Below are 26423 nucleotides of genomic sequence, written 5' to 3' on the forward strand. Positions count from 1 at the left end.
AACACTTGGTGCTAGGCAATATGGAAAGAAGAGAGTCCCATCTCTCTAGGAACTTACAATGGAGAACAAGAGATAATTAGAATGTGACATAGGAGGTACAAATAACTGCTATGAAAATTAGAAGATGGAAGTCATACTTTATTAGGGGGCAGAAATAGTAGGAGAAGATTAGGGAACACTTCATGGAAAAGATGACACCAGGTCTGGGCTTTAGAAAGTTGTTAAGAATTGTTGGAAATAACAATTGTTGTGTAGGAGAGACAATTTGTTGTGAGCAGAAATAAGGTACAAAAGGATAGGACATATTCAGGAATCCAGTTTGGTTGTAACTTAGAGTAAAGCTAAGAAAGGTGATGTAGGGACATCCTGAAAAGCCTTGAATATCAGGCTAAGGAATTTGGATTTGAGCAGGGGAGTGAGTTGACATCAGCTCTGTGAAGTGTAAAGTATAAGGAAACAAACATGTTAATTCAGGAGTGGTAATGAGAGTTTGAATGAGCATGATAAAAGTGAGACCATAAAGTAAGGAATAAATATGAGAGGAAGGTATGAGTATATGGAATTGATAGGATTAAAGGCCCCTGGAGATTGAGAAATATAATTGAGTCACAAATGTCCTTTGGGTTTCTAACCTGAATGACTAAAAAAGAAATTGTTGGGGCTTCTTGGTCATATGACCAGCAAGACAGAGGGCTAGGTATTTTTCCCCATATTCACAGCCTCTCAAACTCTAAAGTAGGAATTATATCCCAAAGCAGAAGCAATTTCAGCTCTTTAGGGCACCAGGAATCCAAACAAGGTAAAAACCTGATGAACTAACAACAGGCAAGGCTAATCACTAATCCCTAACATACTCACATAAGGACGTCTCTTATCATATAGCATGTTCCTTTCATCAGTCCAGCATAAGCTGACCTATGGTGTTACAACAGAACTCAGTCACCCTAATTATTTCATCCCCTCTTCCCAGTGCTGCAGAAATACAAATTGCAGAAATTTATTTAGACTGCCAAAAGCGAGGGACATGACAGCACTGAGGAATGGTAACCCTCTGTGTTCCAGTAGAGCTAAACCAGAGAATAGAGGAAAGAGGAACCTGAGTCAGGACACATGTGTAACTCATTAAGCTTGAGGAAAAGAGCCCAGCGTCCAGCTGGGGCCAATATTGTCTTGCCTTTGGCGAGCAGAGAAGTAGGCTAGTGAACTATAAATTGCTCGTTGTGGGACAAGGTTGAGATAGTTTTGAAATCCATTCCCCAGTGAAACTTCCCTCAAAGAAGGGGTCAGAAATTGAGCATTAGGGGAAAATAAAGAAAAAAAGACTGAAATTACCAAAGATCTCAGGAGAAAGAAAATTCAAAGACCTTGAGCATAAACAGATATAACAAGGAAGATAGTAATGATAGAAGGGGAAATGGCTTCTGGATCAGGAAAAGAAGCTCAGACAGCTGTGAATAAATATTGCAAGACACAGGAAAATTAATTAACACTTGATGAGGCAGAGGACCTTGTGTATTCCCAAGAAAACATTGAAAATAATAAAACGATTCTAAGCAGTTTGAAAGAGAAATAATTTGGAAAGCAGAATTTATAGCCTGTACATTAGAAAAATTGTCAAGACAGGAAAATTTGAATCCATCGTGGCAAGTCTTACCAGAGAAACAAAATGAGTGTAACTCATTTGGAATGCAAATGCACAGAAGTGAGCAACAATCTGAAAGAAAAGAAACAAAAGGCAGTAATATTAAATGAAACCATCATCTCCATACAAGTAAAACATTTTGATCTTGAAAACAGGATGCATAGATATAACAAAGATTATAGCCTCCCAGAAGAGCAAAAGTAAAAAAAAAATTAATACCATAATGATAAATAATCCAAGAATACTCAGAATTTCTGAACATAGAAAACAGAGTGACAAAAGAATCCACAAGTCATCTCCAGAAAAATCCTATGTTGCAAATGCCAAGAAATAAAATGGTCAAATTTAACACTTCCACTGACAAACAAGTTTTCCAAGTGACCTGGGGAAAGATCTTCAAGCATAAAGCAAAGGGCATTTGAATAACACAAGACCATTCTGCATTCACCAGAAACTATGGGAGGTAATGGAATAATGTGTTCCAAAGAGAAAAAGGCTCAATATGCAACCTAGGGTGACCTAGTTTGTTAATCAGAGCCTAACCATTAGTGAAAAAAGATGGGAATTGAATAAAAAAAGAGCTATTTGAAATTTATAGAAAGACATTATTTGTTTCTTAAACATCCCAGATAGCAGAAATACATTGAAAAAAAATTTCATCTTGTTATTTATTTTCTTTGCATTATGAATTAAAAAAAATCACTACATGTATTAATGTAGCTTGGTCCTTCGAGGTATTCTTAAATTCTCCTCCTTTTGTTAAACTTGCAAGAATTTGTGCGTGCTTTAGCATCTTAATTCATAAAAGAAACATAATCTGTAGTACTGGAAGATGTGGATAATAATACCATAGTGGTAAGAGATTTCAGTGTCCTTTCTCAATTTTGGATAAATCTAACAAAGGTGAAAGAGAAAATAGAACTGAACAAATTTCTAAAGAAACTAGAACTAAAATTCTTATGGTATCTTTTAAATGAGACTGCTAAAGAATATATGTATTTCTCAGTAATAAGTGCAACTTTTATAGTAATTGACCATGTATTAGGGCACAGAGGTAATAAACAAATGTGAAAAGGATGAAAAATAGTAAATACATCCTTTACAGACCATAAATAATAATAAAGACAAAAACTCAAATGGAGGCTTGACAATGAAATCCAAATAATGAGTTGATCAAAAAATAAATCATAGAAACAGTAATTATGTAAAAGAAAATGCTAATGATGTGACAACATACCAGAATTTCTGGGATGCAGCTAAAGCAATCCTCGGGAAAAATCATATTTGTACAAACATATCTTAACAAGAACAACGGCAAAAAAGATAAATTACAGATTCATCTTAAATTAAAAAGTCAATGAATCATTCTAGTATAAGCATAAAAGAGGAGATATTTAAAAAATCAGAGGAAAAATAAAAAAAACTAGAAACCAAAAAGACTATAGAAATGACATAATTAAAAGCTGATTCTTTGAAAAGACCAATATGATTGATAAACTTTTAGCCAATCACATTAAAAGGCAGAAAGTCATATCAGCTAAGTAGCAAATGAACAACATGAAATCACAACAAAGCCAGAGAAAATTGAAAAGTAACAGTAGTTAGAACCTATTATATACAATAACATGCTAACAAAATTGAGATCACAAAGAAGTATCAAATACCTCCAAAAATACAAAATATCTAGAATAAAAGAAGACTGAAGAGAGATTTTCACCCCATCTCAGAAAAGGAAATATAACTATCTTTAAAAGAACTATTAAAGCAAAATCTCCTGGGCCTGATGAATTCTGTGAAACTTTCAGGAATAATTAATGCCCATAATTCTCAAAAACTGAAGAAGATATCACTGTTGTTGTGTAGTGCTAATATCTAAAACAGAGGATAATAACATAGGAGGACTATAAACCAATATCATTTAATTAATCTTTAATTTTTTTTAAATAAAATCATGTCAGATTATAGCCATTCACATAAGAAATTATAAATTATGGCCAAGTTGGATTTATACCAGGAAGGCAAGAATGGTTCAATTTTAGGAAAACCATCAATGTTATCATATTAAAAACCAAAACATCCTGAACCACCTGGATCATTTTAGTATATGTAGAAAAAGCCCTTGAAAAAGTACAACACTCATTTATGCTAAAAAAAAACCAAACAAACCCTGCAGAGTATAGGCATAAAGATACTTTTTTAATATCATAAAAAGCATCTTTTAATATCATAAAAAGCATCTATCTAAAACTAAAAGTAAGCATTGTATGCAACAGACATACACTAGAATTTTTACTAGCAAATACAGGTATAAAGCATGGATGCTCATTCTCCCTACTGTTATTTGACATGATTCTTGAAATGCTAGCAATGACAATAAGATGAGAAGAATTAAAGGTAAAGAAGAAGCAAACTATCCCTATTGTGGATGATATAATGGTTGATTTAGAAAATTCTCTGGAATCCTTAAGGATATTATTTGAAGCAGCTCCCACAAAGTTGCAAGCTTTAAATCACCAGCATTTCTTCATAATAATAACAAATACAAAAGATAATAACAGGGAAAGAAATCCCATTCCAAATAACTAGAGTGTATAAAGCATCTTTAGATCAGTAGTCCAAAGCATACAAAATACTTGTATAGATTCAATTACATAGTGTTCCTAAAAGAAGTAAAGAACAATTTAAATTGCTGCAGGAATATTCGGTGCTCATAGCTGGGCTTTGTCAATATAATACAAATAACAATACTATGAAAGTTAATTTATATCTTTAATGTTATACCAAAGTATCAAAGGGAAATTTCATAGAAATTGGTAAAATAACTTCATTTGGAAAAACAAAAATATCTAGAATATTTAAAAAGTTATGAAAAGAATAGATGAAAGAAGAATAACCCTTGTAACATCAAACTATATTGTATATCATCAAAACCATCCAATAGTGGTTAAAAAATAGAAATGTAAAACAATAAACAGCCAGAAATCACTTGCAGTGTTCCATATCTATAGTCCTCCACTTCTGCAAAGAAGCAAAGTAGGGCTGAGTGAAGACTTACAAATGAGGAAAATTTTTGAAGCTTATTGAGTTTAAATGTCTTGACCAAAGTCACATAGCTATTACAAAGTAGAATTGGGATTTGAACTGTTGACTTGTGATTTCTATAATCCAAAGATTTTTCCATTGTAACACATTTCTCCCATTAATTAAATTAATTTACAGCAACAACAGCTACACATTTCTCCCATAAATTATACAACTTTACCTATTTAGATAGAAGGAATTCTGTCATTTCATATATGAGCCTAGCTTTTTGCTTCTGGACAAAAAGAGTGCTATCCAAAGTCATAGGATTGTACATTTATTAGCGGTAGAAGGGACTTCATCTGTGTTCACCCCCTCATTTTACAGATGAGGAAACTAGGGCTCAGAGAGGATAAGTTGATTTGCCCAAGGTCACAAGGCAGTAAATCTTTTAGGTGGGAAAAACTCCACTTCTTTCCAATAAAGCCATTCACAGGCTGGCTTCCGTCTGCCTTTCTAGCCAAAACTGGTCTTACTGTTCCTTATATACAGTATTCCATCTCATTTTCTATTATATTTGTACAGACAACATCTCTACAGAGAAGTGTGCAAAATGTTCTGATTTTCAATTAATATCTAAATATTGGAAAAGAACATCTATATTTATACGTGATGCTTTACAGGCCCCACAGTACTGGAAGTATTTAACACCTTATTGAAGCATTTACGTCTCAGTGTTGAATTTGAAGCTGGTGAAAGACGGGCTCTGTCGCAGTGTCAACATAAGCACAAGCACCAAAGATAATGATGAGAAGATTGTCCAGAATGCTATTATTCAAACAATAGGTGAGTGAACTTTACTTTCAAATATTAATTATTTTTTGTAAAAAAATGTGATAAGCAAAGCTTTTAAGGCGTTAAAACTTACAAAAGTTTTTGAAAGAAAAATGTTAGCTTAGGCTTCAAATATATGTTTTCTCTATTGGCAAAGTGATTGAAATGTTGATTTTTAAAATTTTGTGTATACATATATATATATTTTCTGAAATTAAGATAATTGTTATGTAAAATAGAGGTGTCAACAGCAGAGCCATATTCTCATTAGAAAAACTAAACTTTTTAAAGCTATTTTCAGATTGCTTAGGAGAATGAATAAATTTACAAGGGACTGACTACATGTGGGCCATGTTTTTTTCCTCAATTGAGTGATGTTGAGTTCCTAAATATTTTTATATGATAACAGAGCCTTATGTGGTCCCACAACAGAATCTACTGAACATTTGTTAATCCTTTAGATAATTTGTACCTGTTCTGAAATATTATACACATATCTATACATACCTACATCCACACATATACACATATATATATATATATAATTGCCACTTATATGGGAAGTTTTCCTTAATTATACCAGTGGCAAGCCACTTGGGATGTTTAATTTAAAAAAAAAAAAGAAAAATTGACCAAGATTTTAATTTTTTTTTAATACTCTCTCCTTTACATTATATGCTAGATTTGGTAACCTTGTTTAAGAGTAATAAAAGTGTTTTGACTCTGTCATTGTTTGATCATACCCAAAAATGTAAGCTCATGGATAGTTAATGAATTAATGGTTCTAGGAAATGTCAGTAAATGAGTAAATTCTAGTTATTTGCTGCAAATATAGAATCACAGAGTGGGAAGGGACCTATGTGATCATTTAGTCTAACATCTGACTTAAAGTTAATTCCATCTGTCTCACTTCATATCAGTCAGTATTCAATCCCTGTTCTTTGCTTATGTACTGATTTCTCATAGAGACAGATAGTGTCAGTGAAATACATCAGTATGTGAAAGGAGAAGTCATTCACATGAGAATTGAGAATTACTAGGCTTGTTTGGAGTCTCTAATTTTCCTTTACAGAAAGACATTTAAAGGAAAATGAAAGGTCTAAAGGAAAAAAGTCTTTAGACTTGCCTAATTTGTGGGCCTTTTGAGGGTATTCTTTCTTGGTTATATGGAATCAGTGAGTCAACAAGCATTTATTAAGTGTTTGCTATGTGCCAACACTGTGATAAGCACTCGATTCAAGAAAAGGCAAATCTGATCCAGTTCCTTAAGAAGCTCACATTTTAATGAGAAAAATAACTGATAAAACAACTATGGAAGGTAATTTTAATGGGCAAGCTTTATAATTGGAGACTGGTGAAAAACCTCTTGTAAAAGGTGGGATTTGAATTTAGTCTTGAAATAGGCCAGGGAAGCCTGAAGGCAGAGCTGAGGAAGGAGAGCTGCCCCAGCTTTGTGGTCAGCCAGTAAAAAGGCAGAATCGGGATATGGTATGTTAAGTTGGAGAAACACTAAATCCGGTAGTGTAGCTGGATTTCAGAGTAAGTTGAGGGAAATGAAGTATAATAAAATTAGAAAGATAAGAAGAAGACGGGTTGTGAACTGCTTTAAAAGCCAAACAAGCCTATTATGTTTGATCCTGGAGATAATTGTGAGCCATTGAACTTTTGAGGTGTTGGGAAGGAGGGAGATTTGACATGGGTCATACACATACCTTAAGAAAGTAGTTGATTTAGTGCTTTTTTTTTTTTGGGTGACCTCATAATCTATTTTACTTAGTGTATTTAATTTCCTGTAAATGAAGTTTAGCATCAAAAATAAAAATAAGATCTTTGACTACATTAAGAGAGAAATAAGCTTTTGAATTAAGGAAGTGATAGCTCTGCTCTACTCTGATTTTGTTTGACCAGCTTTGAGTATTGTGTTCAGACCATGGCACTCTGTTTTAGGAAATACATTTATGTGTTGGAAGGCACACAGAAGAAGGTCAACAAAATGATGCCTCAAGTTCATGTGATGAGGATTGGGGTTATTTAGCCTGAAGCAGACTCAAAGATAATATGACAGTTGTCTCCAAATATTTTTAGGGCCCTCACCTGAAACGGGATTAAGTTGTTCCTGGTTCTTCATATTGGATCTAGTAGGTAAAATTTTCAAAGAAAAACAAATGCAAGCTTGACATAATGAAAAACATTTTAACAGAATTATTAAAAAATAAAATGGACCGTCTCAGGAAGTAATGGGTTTGCCTTCAACAGAGGTCTCGCAGCAGTCAATAAACATTTATTAAGTATCTACCATGTTCTAGGCACCATGCTAAATGCTTGGGATAAAATGAAGGCAAGATAAAATTCTCTCAGAGGACTCATAGTCTAAAACCTCGAAGTCTAATGTGGAAAACAACATGCAAAGAAATATATACTAACAAGATATATACAGGATAAATTGAAGATAATTAATAGACAAGAAGCACTGGCATTAAGGGGTATTGTGAAGAATTTTTTGTAGAAGGTAGATTTTAACTTGGAATTGAAGGAAGTTAGGAAGAGATGAGGGAGGGAGATAATTCCAGCAAAAATGCCTTCAGTCAGGATATAGAATATCTCTGTAAGATACAGCAAGGTGCCCAGTGTCACTGGATTGCAGAGAATGTTGGGGTGAATAAGGTGAAGATAGGAAAGGTAGTGGGGGGAGTAGGTTGCCATAGGATTTTTTATTTGATCCTGGAGAAGATAGGGAGCCACTGGAGTTTTTTGAGAAGGGGGAAGAGTGAGTAACATGGTAAGACCTATACTTGTAGGTCTTTGATAGCTGAATGGAGGACAAATTGGAATGTTGAAATCCTTGAGGCAGAGAGAAGAACAACCAGTAGGCTATTTATTGCAATAGTATAGGCAAGAGATGATGAGGGCCTAAAACAAGGTGTTGTCATTGTCAGAGTAGAAAAGGTGGTGTTTATAATGTTTAGATTATAGAAATGGCAAATCTTGGCAACATATTGGATATGGGTGAGAGGGGTGAGAGAGAATAAAGAGTCAAAGATGACAGGTTTTAAGCTGCAGTGACTGGGAGGTGGTACTCTCAACAGTAATAGGAAAATTGGAAGAAAAGGGGGATGGAGGGTATAATGAGTTCTTTTTTTGGTTATGCTTTTAAGATATCTATGGGATATCTAGTTTAAGGTGTCTAATAAGCAGTTGGAGATGGAAGACTAGATGTTCATAGAGAGGTTAGAGCTAAATAAGTGAATTTGAGAATAATTATCATTATAGAGGTGGTAACTAAATCTGTGGGAGCTAATGAGATCACCAAGTGAAATAGTATAGAGACAGAAGAGAAGAGGGCCCAGGACAGAGCCTTTTGGGATACTGATGGTTAGCAGGCATGACCTGGACAAAGATCCATCAAAAGAGACTGAGAAAGAGCAGTCACTTATTAGGAGAACAACCAGGAGAGAGCATTGTTGTGAAAACCTAGAGAGAAGAAAATATGAAGGAAAAGAGGTCAATCAGCATTATCAAAAGCCTCAGAGAAGTCAAGGATGAGAATTGAAAAAAGGCTATTAATTTGTCTTAGTTAAGAGTTTCTTAGTGACTTAGAGCAGTATCTTTTAAATGATGAGATCTAAAGCCAGACTATTGAGATTTTTAAGAAGTGAAAAAAAATAAAGAGGAGGCATTTGTTATAGATGACTTTCTTAAGGAGTTTAGCCATGAAAGGGAAGAGAGAGATGGGACATTAGCTATCGGGCATGTATAGATCAAGTGAGGGTTTTATGAGGGTGATGGAGATATGGGCATGTTGGTAGGCAGTGGGAAAGCAGACAGTAGATAGGGAGAGATTAAAGATAAGTGAGAACATAGACAAGAGAGAGGATGAAATCTGCTGGGAAAGTTGAAACGGAGTGTACAAGGATTATTTGTACATATAGAGGGGTTTGTCATAGTAAGAAGAAATACCACCTCATTTTGTGAGATGGGTAAAAGAGTAGAGAGTAGCAGAAGGCACTAAGTGATACAAGATGAGGAGGAAAAGATAAGAGGTAGATCTGTACTCACAGCCTACACGATGCTTAACCTGATTCCCATTCTCCACCGCACCTCCTAGTGCCCATACTTTATCCCTAACACTTTACATTTATTTTGCATGTACGTAGACATGTACAAGTTATTTCTCCACAAACAATGCAATTGATGGAGTGTCATGTACCAGTAAGAGAGAGAAGTCTTGTTTGATTGCACCTTAGGATATAAAGGGGATAGAAAGGTAGATTGGGGTCAATATGTGAAGGTCCTTAAAAGCCAAACAAAAGTTTCCTTTTTTTTTTTTAAATGATTGGTAGGGAGCCCTATGAGCTTATTGAGTAAGTGGGAAGTGACAAAATCAAATTTGCATTTTAAGGTAAAATCACTTTGTCAGCAGTGTGGAAGATAGATTGGAGTGAGGAGATACTTGAGGCAGGAACATCAGTTTGAGGGCCGTTACATTAGTCCATGTGAGAGATGATGAAAGTCTGAACTAAGATGGTAGTTGTTTGAGTAGGGAGGAAGGGGATGAATGAGAGATGTAGTATAGGTCAAAATAGCAAAATTTGGCAATTGACTATGTCAGGTGTAATGAATTGTGTGTAACAGCTTATAAATCTTGAATTGAAAGAATGGTGTTCCCTCAAAAGAGAAAAGGGATTTGATGGTAGACAAATGGGTTTGAGGAAAAGGGTAATGAACTCTGTTTTGGACCTATTGCATTTGAAATGTCTCAAGAATTTGAAATGTTTCCTAGGCAGTTTGGTGATGTGGGAATAGAAATCAGAAGAGAAACTAGGGCTGGATATGACAAGTCTCAACTAATATCTTGTCTCCTGCAAGAAGCCTTCCTTAGTCCCCTTTTAATATTGTTGTCATATTGGTGAGATTCCCTCCATTTCATTCTGTATATGTCATGTGTGTACAAAGATGTTTGCAAGTTGTTTTCCCCACTGGAAAGTGAGCTCTCTAAGGGCAAGGGCTCTTTTTGCCTTTCATTGTACCTTCAACACTTAAAATAGTCCTTAGGACACATTAAGCACTTAATAAATGCTTGTTGACTCGATAATTATCTTCGTAGAAATGATATTTAAACCATGGAAGCAGAAGAGGTCACCGATAACTGAGTATAGAGAAGGGAGAGACAAAATATACCCTGTCCTCAAGTAGCTTATACTCTAAAACAGCTTCTTAAACTGCTGAAGGGATCACAAATGGAAAAAGTTTAAGAAACCCTGATCTAAAGAGAGGCTACAGCATGCATATAGGTCATTACAACCTATGTACAAAGTTGTACAAAGTATAGCTTCTAATTTCTTTTTCTTTAAAGCAGCAGTGGCAAGTGTCTGAGGCTGGATTTGAACTGAGGTTTTCCTGACTGCGAGTCTGGTTCTGTCTTCACTGTGCCACGTAGCTGCCCCTTTTTAATTTCTCATTAAAGCGGGGTGTCTTATCTTTTTTTTTAATACCTTCATTTTCTAGAAAAATACCTTTTTATGTAGTAGGCACTTTAATGTTGAATTGAAATCTAAATGTTATTTTGAAGAGAACAGGTATAATCATAGTGTATTATTTATTAATGGATGAAATTGACTAATCATTTGATTCAGATGTCTTTTAAATTGTACTGCAAAACAGAAACATATTGGGATTTTGGACATTTTGATAATTTAATTCCAATTTTATACACTGTTGGAAATGACATTCTCTCCTACTAATTTTTTTAAAATATTTTATAGGGTTTTTTGGAAGTAATTTGCCAGACTACCAGAGATCAGAGATCATGATGTTCATTATGGGAAAAGTACCTGTTTTTGGAACTACCACACATACTTTGGATACCAGTCAGCTAGGGTTTGTTATTTTTCTGCTTTCTTATACTGATAACCTGAACTTAATTTTAGACTGATGTGCTTCTGAGGTAGAAGTAGAAAGAAAAGTAACCTTTATGTTTGTGTAGCTCACTATATAAATTTTGAGAACAAATTTATATTATTCTAAAATTAGTTTTAATTTTTTAATCAGGTCATCAACTTTTTCTTTTCATCTTTATACTTTCAATTTTGTTGATATATTTTGTATTTACAATAAAAAACATTTATACATTACTCTTGCTTCTTAAGAGATCTATTGTAACAAAGTAAAACGTAATAAAAGAAGGAAAGCAAATTTCTAGTTAAAAATATACATTAATTTCTATGTTATGCTCACCAGTTTAGTTGCTTAGTTAATACAGACCTAGAATGAGACCCCAGTGATCAACTAGTTACTTTTGGTCTGTTTTTTATTTCATTGACCTAGCGTTGAGGCATCTCCTTCTGCCGTGTAGATCGGTGACTCTTTTATGACGTAATTGTTTGAAGAGCATGGGGCTCTTAGAGATTGTGACTTACTTGCCTAGGATCACTTAGCTAGTATGTAAATATACAGATGTTTGTCTATATCTGTATATCTATATATCTATATATATATATATTTAGATATAGCTCCCCAGGAAGTAGGTGCTGAGGAAATTGAGGCAGACAAAGTTAAATGACTTAGCAGTGTCCTACCTAGTAAATATGTGAGGCAAGATTTGAATTCAGATCTTCCTGACGACTCCCATGTCCAGCATCCTATTCACTGCACTACCTGGCTGCATGTCTGTGCACATACATACAAACTTTCCTCGTAGTTGTGCAATTATTCTCTTCCAGGTTTATGTCTTAAGCATACTGGCTCCATAATATTTCTTTATTGTCATTGTTTTCTTTGTTTACTCATTTTTCCATTCATACATTCTGTGTTATGATTTTGTTTTGGGACAGGCTCTGTTCATGTCTGGAAGGAATATGGACCTTCATTGTTACTTGATTTAAATTATTACAGGTCTTTGTAATGAGTATAAGAGAAGTTGGCCAGTGGGCTACATCAGGACTAACTGTCTACCAGGGGGATGGTACACGCATAGCGTGTAGAGTAGTGTTTTGGGGCAGGTCAGGCCTATCTTCATGCTGTGGTCTGTTCCAGAGAGTTTCTTGATCCCATTTAGTCCTAGTCCTTCAGGTTTCTGAGTCCTACTTTGGGGTCAGTACAGCTGTAGGTTCCAAGTGTTCCTGGCTAGATCCAGCTCTCCATCTCTCAGGCTACCTCAAGCTTCAGGCTTCCATAAACTGCTCCATTCCCTGAACTGGAAGACTTCCAAAAAGTACACACCTGGGTTGCAAAATGCTCTTAATGGAGTTTTTTGGGGTTTTTTTTGTTTTATTTTGTTTTTTAAAAAATAAATTCTAGGTATAGTGCTTTTTTTAAAAAAAATCCTTGATGGACCAGTTGTGAGAGAATATGGCTATTCTGTTTCTTCTACTCACTTTTCTAACTTAAGGAGAGTCTCCATTGCAAACCATTCTTTTCTTCATTACTGGTATTTTCTGTGTCATTCTTGCTAAAATACCACAACTTTACCTGTTTTATACCTTACTTTATAACCCCTGTAGTCATGTCCATTTATATCCTTTACATCAAGTTTGAACTTCCTCTTTTTGGTTGTCTTATGCTCTTTGTTCAAATCGTGTACAACAGAGACTTAACCCTGTGATATGTAGAATGAGAGTCATGGAAAAATTCCCTGTTTTGCTGATAGACCTGCTTAATTTTCAGATATATAGCTAGAATTTGTCCAAGTGAAATGAAATATTGTTTTAGGGGTTAAAAAAACCCAAATCCATAAAATTTTAGCTACTTAAACCTATAATTTTAAAGTTTATAAATAATGAATAAGGAAAAAAAGTTAAGCTGAGTTTCTTGAATTAGTAACTGTTACCTAATGAGTTGAATTTTAAATCTTTCCTTTTCCTTAGCTGATTTTTCGTTTTGAATTTGAATGATTTTTTTTCTTTAAAGCTAAAGCTTTATTTCTTTTTAAATCTTGAGTCAGGCCTTTCTCCGTACATGAATAAATATGCTACTATAGGTCAAACTTATATGCAAATAGATCACATTATGTATATATGTAGACACTATAGGTGTTGAAAATCCTGTTTAGGATGGATTTTACATTTAGAGCTGGAAGGGACATCAAAAAAATTATCTAGAACAATGCTTTCATTTTACTACTGAGAAAAATGAGGCCTGAAGAGATAGTTACTTGCCTGAAGTCACAGTGGCAGTAAATAGAAGAGCCATGCTTTGAACCTCTATCCTCTTAACTTCAGAGCCAGCAGTCTTTCCATTGTATTTGATATTGAGAAGCATATGCAAATGTCTCTTTTTAAAGATGAGATATTTCAAGTCAGAACATTAGTAATGTAATTAATAATAGGTAATTCAAATCTGTAATACTAAATTTAATACCTGGGAACTTTAAATTTTAGGGATTTGGGAACCAGACGGATTCAGATAATGTTGCTGAGATCTTTACTTATGGTAAGTCGTTTGAGCTGTGCAGTGGAATGGGAGGGGAATGATCAAAGGGCATTTAAGTGAAAAGATTTGAACTTTACAAGTCTTGTAGTTTCCAACGTAGAATCATAGAATGTTAGAGCTCAAAGTGGTATTACAGATCTGATTCAAGTCTCTCAGTTAATAGATAAAGAAATAAAGATTTTAAAAGTGCCTTAGCCCAAGATAACATTCTATTTATTCTCCTTTGGTGGAGAATCAGGGGAAAAAATGGCCTCCAAGACTTAATCTAGCTTCTGGTAGCAAAGTCAGGATCCTGACTTAGAGTTTATCAAAACACAGAATGACAATTTTCCTCTTATATTTAAATCAAGCTTTTGTTAAAATAATATTTCAAGTTGAAAGAGGGTATACATGTTACTTTAAATTGGTAAGTGAGTATAATGTTTTTAGTTTACCAGCCCAGGTAATTTATTTATTAGTCAGCTTTCTTTGGCATATTAGAGCATAATATAAATTCACTTGAAAATAATTTAAAAGCAGATTAAGAAAATGAGATACCAAGGAACAGATTGTAGGTAATCATGTCATTTGATTTTCTTGAAAAAGAAGGCCCTCAGTTATGAAGAACTGCAGTTATAAGACCTTCCCAGAAGTCACCAGAAAATGGCCAAAGAGTTTTGGGACAGATGGAACTCTTCAGTGGAGGAAGCTTGAGAAGCTTTGATAATCAGGGCTGCTGCCCCTTCTGCTACCCAAAAGGGAGCTACTTTGCCTAATCAGTGGGGAGGACAAGGGTAGTAGAATTTTCAGGGTGGCTGATGATAGGGAATGGATAGAACTCCTAAGGAGTAAAGTTGAGGAAAGTCATAGGATTTCCCCCTTCTTATCCCAATATATTGATTATTCATTATGACCCTTAAGAATGAAACTGTTATAAGTTATAAGAACTGTTCAAGTTCTGAAAGGGAATCAATTAAATGAGATCTCCCATGTTCTTAATTTTAGCACCTGTTTGGGGGGCCAGTATATCAAGGACTTTGCCATTGTGGTATTTACTCCTGCTGATAAAGTTTGTAACTGGCTATAATTTATAATCTTAGGGAGTTGTCTGAGAGTAAAAGAAATGAAATGTGTTGTCCGTATTCTTATGGTAAGTATCCAGTAGGGAACTTGAACATGTGTTCTTCGCTTCCAGTCTTTCAGTTAATCCACTCTGTCACGCTGTTTCCTCACTTCATTGATCATGCATTCACTTTGGTGAATACAAATTTAAAACTGATTTAAGTCTTTAAATAAGTATTTAATAAATTCACCAAAGTGAGCATATGGGCAAAGAATTTTAAAAATCAACTGTCCGGTCAGAAAGGAGACCCTTTTTTCTTTTTAATGTAATAGTAATACTACTTATAGATAATATGCTAGCCTATATTGTGAATAGGCATCTTTATTTCTCTACTTCAGAATGAAGTTATGGAAAGTTAAAGTGTAATGCTAGCACAGTGTTGATGTTGATGTTTTACAAGACTACATTGACAGTGAATTCGCTGTTTATACATTTTTAGGGCAGAATCAGAAAAATGGATTAGGAAGCCCTAGTCTGTGTATTTTCCCATGTTTAACACAGTACTGTTGATCTGAATTGTTAGAAGTATATGAAACTTAAAATTTATTCTGTATAATCTTGCAACCAGAAAAAACGTTCATTGACCATTTAAATTTGTGTTTTGGGTCCGTGTCATTATAGTAGACTCTCTTTTTCAATTAATAAAATACTTACTTTACTGACTGCATTTTAAGAATTTTGATATTTAAAACCTTTGGGTGTATAAAAGTGAGATGAGTTGCACATAACTCAGTTTGCAATTATTATCCCATCTCTTTTTGCTTTTTTGCAAATTCACATTCATTATAGTTAAACTATATAAGAATAACAATACTGTTTTGATTATAGTTAAGTCCTTTTTAAGTTTCAAGTAACCATGTTTTCTTATTTGGTACATTCTAATTTTATGCCTTTATTTCCATTTCCCTCAGATGTTCTATATGTTTATGGGTTCTTGAAAGAACAACTAGGAACTTTAAAAGGGTTTTGGAAAAGAGAAAAGATTTTGTACTTAAAAGGGTTTTGGAAAAGAGAAAAGATTTTGTAATAAGGGTGGAAGTTTATATTATTCTTAGGTAACATCTGGATACAAAGCTAAGACCATTGTTACTGCACTACCTGCCCCATTTCTTGATCCTTTACTATCGCCATCTCTCATGGAAGACTATGAACTGAGACAGCTGGTCCTGGAAATATTGCATAACCTAATTGATCGACATGACAATCGGGCAAAACTTCGAGGAATTAGGTAATTTTACTTTAAAATTGGTTTAATTAATGTATTTTCTACATTAACTTTTTTTTTTTTTGGCTAGGCACTGGGGTTAAGTGACTTGCCCAGGGTCTCACACAGCTAGTGAGTGTCAAGTGTCTGAGGCCGGATTTGAACTCAGGTCCTCCGGATTCCAGGGCCGGTGCTCTATTCACTGTGCCACCTATCTGCCCCTACCTTAACATTTTAAATTTTCAGAAAATTTATATTTTAAATTAAATGTTTAGGTGGGAGAGATTATTGTAAGACTACAGATTCTAACCTGGAGTCTGTGAGGCCCGTTTGGGGTCTAGATGGGGTCAAAATCTACCCTTTTGGGGAGATTTCAGGGATTCTATGAACTTGAATGGGAAAACAATTACATCTTTATTTGCATTAATCTTTGGTTTCAATTATATGTATTTTATTTTGTTTGTCTAAAAACAATCTAAGGAGTCCATAGATTTGATCAGATTGCCAAAGGGGTTTATGATACAAAAAAGTTCAAGATCCCCTTCTAATAGACCCTCAGGTTTCAAAAAATATAACTTGTCTTTCATGTAATTGAGATATAGTGAGTTGTTTTCATAGTAATTATAATAACTGAAAGTTGTATTGCTTTAAATTAGGTAGTGGTCTTTACATATGTTATCTTATTAGAGCTTTACCATACCCTTGAGATAGATACTATCAGTATCATTGCCATTTTATAGATGGAGAAGCTGAGATTCAGGTAAGTTAAATGACATTTCTCACTGCTAGTACATGTCAAAATTGAGATTTGAATCTGGACTCTTCTTCACTCCAGCATTCTGTTCACTACACCAGGCTGCCTCCCTAGTTGTTAATAATGCTTTAGAGATAGACCATTTCATGTTTTAGCAATAATGTCTTTGAGAAGGTACTAGCTTAAACACATAATCACAGTCTAATTTTTGCTTCTACCCAAGTCTGGTTTTACTTTGAAAATAATAATGGTCTTACGATTGAGTTAATGCTACTTTTGTGGTTCCTGTCATGAAAATTGACTGTAGAATACTGTTATTAAACACAGACATAATTTATATGGAAATTGATGTAAGAATGTTGAAATAGTTCAGACATGTTTTCACAGCTGTTTTCTCACGTGTGACATTTTGATATAATTAAATGTGTCATAGTATTTTATTAAAATATGTATTCCTTGTTTCCATAGAATCATACCAGATGTAGGTGACCTTAAGATAAAAAGAGAGAAAATTTCCAGGCAAGATGCAAGTTTCATGAAAAAGGTGAGGACTTTTATTATAGAATGGTACATAAATAAAGTTATATCTATTTTGGACATTTTCACATTAATATAAAAAGAAAATCTTAGCATTTTAAGGTACCATAGAAGTCAACCAGTCCAACAATTTTTCCAGTATATAAATCTCATCTGTAGTATTCTTGATTGTTGCTCATCTGTCCCCTGCTTGAACTGGAATTTGCTCTGTCACAAAGCAGTTCATTCTATTTTGGATAACTGTAATGGTTAGAAAAATCTTCTATATATTTAACAATGATCCACCTCCTTTTTTTTCCATCTTCTGTCCCCTGGAGCTATTCAATTTATTTTAAGTCCTTTTACACATGTAGCCCTCGAATGACAGTAATGCTTTTCTGTGGTCTTCTCTTCTCCAGGTTGAACGTTTTGAGTTCAATTGTTCATTTATTTTTAGGGAAAATTCCTAACAAGGCTTTCTCAGAGGTTAGCATGTAGTTAATGTCTTTTTTTTTCTTTATACTTTTACTTGTCCTTGGTTAATTTTTTTTCCCTTTTAGCAAAAAATAATAAGGAAAAATAAATGTGGCATGGAGCTATGGATTTCTTATTCCTTCTCTTTAATCCTTTGTAGTACTTACATTCTACAGCTACCTGTCCTGGGGTTCATCATTGGATCAGTTCTTGGTTTTGGCTACTCGTAGCAACTAGGTATCAGTCTTTCCTGTGAATAAACTGAGACTAAAATTTGCCTTCTCCTTTCTAGTACCTCACTTCTTCCAGAATACTAAAAAATAAAATTCAATTCAGAAAGCATTTAGCACGTAAAAGAATGTAAAATTGCATGGGGGGATTGGTCAGATGGATAGATAGGTGCTTACTTTTAGAGTATCCAGATGTATAAAACCTCTCCTTTTCAGTGAATGTCATTTAATGCAATTAAGACTTCTGGGAACTTCCTTACCCCCAGGACATTCTTTGGTATTTCTAAGTCAACATAATTTCCTTGGTAAAGTTGAATCCTATTTTAGACAAATACTCATCCATTCGTTCATTCGTGAAACCATACTGTGTGCAGTTGCTGCTATGAGCCAGTTGCTTAGGTAAAACCAATATGAATAAGGAGCATGGTATAATGAAGAGTACGATGAGCTAGGAGTCAGAAGGCCTGGGTTTCGACAAGCAGTCAGTCATCCAGCCTTTGCTTAAAGAAGCTGACTGAAGAGGAGAACCTGCTGACTCTTAAGGCCAGTTATTCTGCTGTGGAATTGATATTCCTATCAATTTGTCTGTGTACTTGAAGCATAAATTTACCTTTTTGAACCTGCCAGTCAGATGGTCAATGGGCATGTATTAGTCTCCTATTATGTATCAGACATTGAGCCATCGATTTATCCTAGTTTTCCCAAGTAGAAGAAGTCAAGTCCTTCTTCCAAATGATAGTTATTTAAGTATTTTTGACAGGGTTATGAAACCAAAAGATCTAGGGAATGTTGTAGCTTGCCAAGATTTTAGTAAAACATTTAAAATCTTATTCCTTTTTTATAGATAAGATGGAGGTGAGCTAGACAGTAGTACAGCTCAATTGATTTGAAATTGGTTGTCTGTCTGGACTTAGTAAGTCTAGACATATTATGGTTTTGTTTTCTCTTTCTTCTTTTTTTCCTTTCTTTCGTCCATCCTTCCTTCCTTCCTTCCTTCTTTCTTCCTTCCTTCCTTCCTTCCTTCCTTCCTTCCTTCCTTCCTTCCTTCCTTCCTTCCTTCCTTCCTTCCTTCCTTCCTTTCATATAACACCCATTATACACATAAAGACATGCAAAACATTTCCACATTAGCCATGTTGTGCGGGGAGGGAGAGGGGGGACAAGAAAAATAAAGAAAATATGCTCAGTGTCCACACAGAGTTCATCAGTTCTCTCTCTGGAGTGGAATTGTCATGGTTCATTGTATTGATCAGAGTAACTAAGTCTGTCACAGTCGATTATTCTAACAATATTGTTATTACTGTGTATAGTGGTCTCCTAGTTCTGCTCACTTCACTTTGTATCAACTTATGTAAACTTATCAAATTTTTCTGAAACCATCCTGGTTGTTATTGTTTAACAGCACAATAGTTTTCCATCACAAACAGAATTTGTTTAGCCATTTACAGGTGATGGCTGGAATTCCTTCAATTTCCAATTCTTTGCCACCTCAAAATATTTTTGTACAAATAGATGCTCTTCCTTTTTATTTGATCTCTTTAGAGTACCAGCTTAGTAGTAGTACTGCTGAGTCAAAGGTACACTCAGTTTTATAGCCATTTGGACATAGTTCCAAATTGTTCTCTAGAATGATTAGATCACTTCACAATTCCACTAAACAACGCACCTATTTTTCTGCATCCTCTCTAGCATTTCACATTTTCCTTTTCTATCGTGGTGGCCAACCTGATAGGTATGAGGTTGTGTCTCAGAGTTGTTTTAATTTGCATTCTCTAATTATTAGTGATTTAGGACATTTTTCATATGAATAGTGATAGCTTTGATTTCTTCTGGAAACTGCTTCTTTTTGACCATCTATCAATCAGGGAATGACTTATTTTTCTTGGCTTAGTTTCCTATATATTTGGGAAATGAAATCTTTTATCCCTATAAATTTGAGAAATGAGACGTCTGCTTCAATTTCCCCTCCTGTTTTCTGCTTTCATTTTAATTTTGGATGCATTGGTTTTGTTTGTGCAAAATCTTTTTAATTTCATGTAATCAAAATTACCCATTTTACTTCTTGTGATCCTCTCTATCTCTTGTTTAGTTATAAACTCTTCTCTTATTCATAGATACAACAGGTACATTTTTTCTGTGATTGATGTCACCTTGGAAAGAATTCTCTAGTGGAGTATTCTAAGGATTCCTGTTGTGGTTGACTCTGCTGTATATTATTTTATCAGTGACTTAATTGAAGGTGTAGATGGAATACTTGTCAAATTTGTAGTTGTCTAAAAGCTAGATGGGTTAAAATACATGTGGGATAAGATGAAGAGAACTCTATAGGCTGTAGCCTGTGGTCTAGTTAGTCAAATCTAATGAGATTAAATTAATAGGAATAAATGTAAAGTCTTAAAGTTGTATTAAAAATTAATTGCACGTGAGGTTGAGGGAAATGGAGTGTGGTCAGTCAGTAAACATTTGTTGTTGTTGTTGTTATCAGTCACATCTGACTCCTTGTGACACTGTGGACTACAGTATGCCAGACCCTTCTGTCCTGCACTATCTCCTAAAGTCTGTACAAGTTCATGTTTGTTTTTTATGACACTGTCTTTCCATTTCATCCTCTTCCATACTGTTTTCCTTTTGCCTTTAATCTTTCCCCACATGAGTCTTTTCCAATTAGTCCTGTGGCCAAAGTTTTTAAGCTTTAGCTTCAGTATTTGACCTTCCAGTGAAAACCTTGAATTAATTATTTTAAGTTTTGATTGATTTGCTCTCCTTTCTCTCCAAGGGACTCTCAAAAGTCTTCTCCAGCACCATAGTTCCAAAGCATCGATTCTGTAGCGCTTGGCTTTCTTTGTAATCTAACTGTCACAACCATACTGGAAAAACTATAGCTTTGACTATATTGAACTTCGTCATCAAGGTGATGGCTCTGCTTTTTAGTATGCTGTCCAGATTTGCCATAGCCTTCCTCCTAAGGAGCAAGCATCTTGTAATTTCATGGCTACTGTCACCATATGCAGTGATCTTGGAGCCCAAGAATATAAAATCTGGCACTGCTTTCATTTCTTCTCCCTCTATTTACCAAGAAGTGATGGGACCAGTTGCCAAGATCTTAGTTTTTTTTTTTAAATGTTAATCTTCATGACAGCTTTTGCATTCTCCTCTTTAATTCTCATAGGCTTCTTAATTCTTTTTTCCTGCCTTAACAGTAGTATCATCTGCATATCTGAGATTATTGATATTTCTTCCACCAAACTTAAATTCTACATTTTGATTCATCCAACCTGACATTTCACATGATGTAGTCTGTATATAAATAAACAAAGTGACACCAAACAGACTTGTCATACTCCTTTTCCTTTTTCCGTGCTCAGTTCCTTCGTGGCCCATATACAGATTTCTCATGAGACAAGTAAGATCATCTGGTACTCCCATCTCTTTAGGATTTGCCACATTTTGTTGTAATTCACACAGTCAAAGACTTTAGTGTAGTCAATGAAACAGAAGTAGATGGGCAAAGATACTGGAGTGGTTTGCTATTGCCCTCTCTAACAGATCACTTTTCAGCAGAATTCGCCACTATAACCACCCATCTTGGGTAACCTTGCACAATACAGTTCATTGTTTCGTTGACCTATGCAAGCCCCTCCACTACAACAAAACAGTGATCCAAAAGGGGACACATTTATTAAGTGCTAACTATTTATCAGACATTATGCCAACTGCTGAGGGTACAGAAAACAGCAAAAGACAATCCCTGCCCTAAAGGAGCTCACAATCTGATGGGAGGGACAACATATAGACAACTATGTACAAACAAGACATAAATCAAGTAAATTGGAAATAATCATTAAAGGTAAGGCACTAGATTTACAAGGGATTGGGAACAGCTTCTTAGACAGCTGATTATTTAGAAAAAATCTGGGTAGGAGTTTCAATTTAAATTAAATTCCTTGTAAGGTTGGGTAGGGAAGCAATACCTAGATTGAGGGGAATGTTAATCCTATGTACTATCAATAGTCCTGTCCTTCTGGGGCTAATCCTTGAAATAAGGGCTTTAGAAAAGGGGGGAAAACTCTGGACCTCCCAAAATTATTGGTTATTAATAATCATGTCACTCACAGGAATGCAAGGCTATTTAAATATTAGGAAAAATATCAGCATAATTGACCATATTAAAACAAAACCAACAGAAATCATATGATTATCTCTATAGATACAGAAAAAGCTTTTGACAAAATACGAAGTCATTCCTATTAAAAATGCTAGAAGCATAAGAATCAATGGAGCTTTCCTTAAAATGATAAGTAATATTTATCTAAATCCATTGGCAAACATTATCTATAATGGGGAAAAAATTAGAAGCCTTCTCAGTAAAATCAGGGGTGAATCAAGGGTGCCCATTAGCACCACTATTATTCAATATTGTATTAGAAATGTTAGCTACAGCAATAAGAGGAAAAAAAAGAAATTAAAAGAATAGCCAATGAGGAAACAAAACTATCCCTCTTTGCAGATGGTATTTTTTTAGATAAACAATTAAAAAACTAGTTGAAATAATTAACAACTTTAGCAAAGTTGCTAGATATAAAGTAAACCCATATAAAATCATCAGCATAACTATATATTCCCAGCAAAGTCCAGCAGCAAGAGATAGAGAAATTCCATTTAAAATAACTGTAAATAATATAAAATGCTTGGGAGTCTGCCTGTTAAGTCAAGAACTGTATGAACACAGTTGCAAAACACTTTTCACACAAATAAAGTCAGATCCAAACAATTAAAAAAAAATACCAATTTCTATGGGTAGGCCAAGCCAATACAATAAAAATGACAATTCTACCTTAATTGGTCTACTTATTCAGTGCCATACCAATCAAACTACCAATAAATTACTTTATAGACTAGAGCAAAAGGTCAAGAATATCAAGGGAATCAATGAAAAGAAAAACATGAAGGAAGTTGTCCTAGCAATACCAGATTTCCAGAATCTGGTACCAAGTAAGAGATAGAGTGGTAGATCAGTGGAATAGAAAAGGTCCACAATATTGTAGTAAATGGCCGTAGTAATCTAGTGTTTGATAAACCAATAGAGCTAAACTTTTGGCACTGTTTGACAAAAATTGCTGGGAAAACTTGAAAACAGTATGGTAGAAACTAGGTATAGAACAACATCTCACACAGTATGCCAAGATAAAGTCAAAATGGGTACATGAAGGTGATACCATAAGCAACTTTGGAGAGTATTGAATAGTCTACCTGTCAGATGTATGGAGAAGGGGACAATTTATGATCAAACAAGAGATAGAGAACATTATGAGATATAAAATGGATAATTTTGATTTATTAATTTTTTTTGCACAAAACCAATGCAACCAGAATGAGAGAATGAAAAAAACTGGGGGAAAAATTTTAATGACAAGTATCTCTGATAAAGGCCTCATTTTTCTAATATATAAGAACTGAGTCAAATTTATAAGAATACAAGTCATTCTCCTGTTTATAAATGGTCAAAGAATATGAACAGTTTTTAGACAAAGAAATCAAAGCCATCTATGGTCATATGATAAATTCTTCTAAATCACTACTGATTAGAGAAATGCAAATTAAAATAACTCTAAGATATCTCCTCATACGTAACAGATTGGTTAAGATGACAGAAAAGGAAAATGATAAATGTTGGAGGGGATGTAGGAAAACTGAAACATTAATACACTTTTGGTGGAGTTGTGAACTGATTCAACCATTCTGGAGAGCAATTTGGAATTATACCGAAAGGCTATAAAACTGTATGTACCCTTGGTCCAGCAGCTCCACTCACTGCTAGATCTGTATCCCAGAGAGATCAAAAAAAGGGGAAAGGCTCTACTTGTGCAAAAATATTAACAGGAGCTCTTTTTTGATAGATAAGAATTGGAAATTGAGAGGATGCCCATATGTTGGGGAATGGCTGAACAAGTTGTGGCATATGATTGTAATGGAATAATTTTGTGTTATAAGAAATGATAGGTTGGATGATTTCAGAAAAACCTGGAAAGACTTACATGAATTGATACAAAATGAAATGAGCAAAATCAGGAGAACATTATACACAGTAATAGCAGTATTGTATGATGAAGAACTATGAATGACTTAGCTATTCTCAGCAAAACAGTGATCCAGAACAGTCCCAAAGGACTCATGATGAAAAATGCTCCAGAGAAAGAACTGATACTGTCTGAATACAGCCTTAAGCATAAATGCTGTTTCTCACTCTCTTTTTTTTTTTTATTTTTGTTTGAGTCTTCTTGCACAAAATGAGTAATTTGGAAACATTTTATATGATTGTACAGGTATAACTTATATCAGATTACTTACCATCTCAGGGAAGGGCTATGGAAAGTTGGGAGGGATAGAATTTGGACCTCAAAACAAACAAAAAATACAAAAACTCAACGAATGTTAAAAATTTTCACAGGTAGGTGGCCCGAAAATAAAATAGTTAAAAATAATGAATAAACATTATGATATGTAAAGTATATAATACATGAATATATTAAAATTATATGAGATTTCCAAAAGGATGAGATTAAAAGGAAGTATAACCATTTTCATTCAGAATTTTCAACTTTTATTTATAGTACAAAGGCCTTTGCTCCCACTAAATATATTTTTATCAAGAACAATGTGATTGAATTTTTTTTTTGACTGAACTTGTGATTTTATCAGTATAGAGAGCTTGTGGTGAAGAGCTTTCTTTACCAGTACAGATTAATGTCATCTCTGTAACTTAAAGTCTTAGAGAGTTTCCCTGGGAGTGTTGAGAAGTTAAATGATTTACCCAGAGTCATAACTTTTATGTGGCAGGGAGAGCACTCTCAGGTTTTTATGACTCTCAGGTCTGGTCTCTAGCTACTACACATAATGCAACTCTCTGAATATGCTTAATTATTTTTTCAAATATCTGAGCTTGTATTAGTCTGATCAGCCATAATTGGGCACACTGTACATTGACCTCAACATAGTGATATTAATTTGGTCCTCTTTTAAGTACAAAGGACAGTAACCAACCAACCAACCAACCAACTTCCTTACTCTTCTAAGAAAGAGACCTTTGCATTTAGCAAGGATTATGCCTTATACTTGCAAGGGCATTTTTTTTTTCATTTTCAGCAAGTTAAATTGTTTTGTCATAGTTCAATATTTAACTCAGGTCATAGCCTCACTTTGTGATTTCCTCTGAAAGGAAATAGTCATTTAATTCATATTTATCAGGTAGCAGGCATCTCATTTTCAATCATAATGTCTTTTCAGATATTCTTGAACATTAAGAGGACCTGTGTAGTAATGTTTTGATTAGTTTTAATGTATAAAATAGGATTTTATCATGAGGTCTTCATTTTTCATTTCTTGGAACTAAAGACAAATAACAGCATTTTATATCACTTACTATGTGCCAGTCACTATGCTAAGCATTTTATAATTACTGTTTCATTTAATTATCATAACAACTCTGGGAGAGGTAGGTGCTATCCCATTTTTACAGATGAGAAAACTAAAGCAAACAAAGATTAAGTGACTTGCCCAGGGTTATTCAATCGTAAGTGTCTGAGGTCACATTTGAACTCAGATCTTTCTGATTATAGGCCTATACTCTATCTACTCTACCACCTAGTTACACCTAAAACATCTTTGCACTTACATTCTAATTATGATGATTCTTTTGGTATATATTTTAGATTACCTGTTAGATTATAAATTCTTTGTGGGCAGGGTTTTATATTCCTAAGCCTCCTACGTTGAATTGCAGAGGACAGCAACTTCCACAAATGTTTTGGGGTTTTTGCTTTTGTTTCATTTTATTTTTTATGAATAGGATTTGTAGCTAGAAGGGATCAGTGGCTTTTATGCTGGAGTGCATTAACTTTTTCAAAAATTTATTATTTTGAATAGTTTTTTTTATACAATTTATTTCCTTTGTCTTTTTAAGGCAGTTGGGATTAAGTGACTTGCCCAGGGTCACACAGCTAGTAAGTGTCAAGTATTTGGTCTGAGCCGGATTTTAACTCAGGTCCCCCTGACTTCAGGACCAGTACTCTATCCACCGTGCCACTTAGCTGCCCCATTTCTTTTGTATTTTATATTATATCTTTAAAACCTTTGTCTTGACAAATGGTCAGTAAGGCTTTAGCAGACTTCCTTCCCGAAATAGGGTACCTGACATGAAAAGGTTTGGAATCTCTACTTTA

General features: G+C 34.4%; 1 protein-coding gene across 1 annotated transcript in view; it reads left to right on the forward strand.

Annotated features, from left to right (window-relative positions):
- Positions 1 to 26423, forward strand: part of EFR3A (EFR3 homolog A) — a 166548-nt gene that overhangs the window by 102182 nt on the left and 37943 nt on the right. The window contains 6 exon segments of the mRNA XM_078153739.1: positions 5347 to 5419; positions 5421 to 5509; positions 11260 to 11374; positions 13873 to 13924; positions 16082 to 16254; positions 17453 to 17528. Coding sequence (XP_078009865.1) covers positions 5347 to 5419; positions 5421 to 5509; positions 11260 to 11374; positions 13873 to 13924; positions 16082 to 16254; positions 17453 to 17528 — 578 coding nt within the window.

The sequence above is a fragment of the Phascolarctos cinereus genome, unplaced genomic scaffold (genome assembly GCF_003287225.1).
Source record: "Phascolarctos cinereus isolate Bilbo 61053 unplaced genomic scaffold, phaCin_HiC Scaffold_4;HRSCAF=312, whole genome shotgun sequence".
In the NCBI taxonomy this organism is placed as follows: Eukaryota; Metazoa; Chordata; class Mammalia; order Diprotodontia; family Phascolarctidae; genus Phascolarctos; species Phascolarctos cinereus.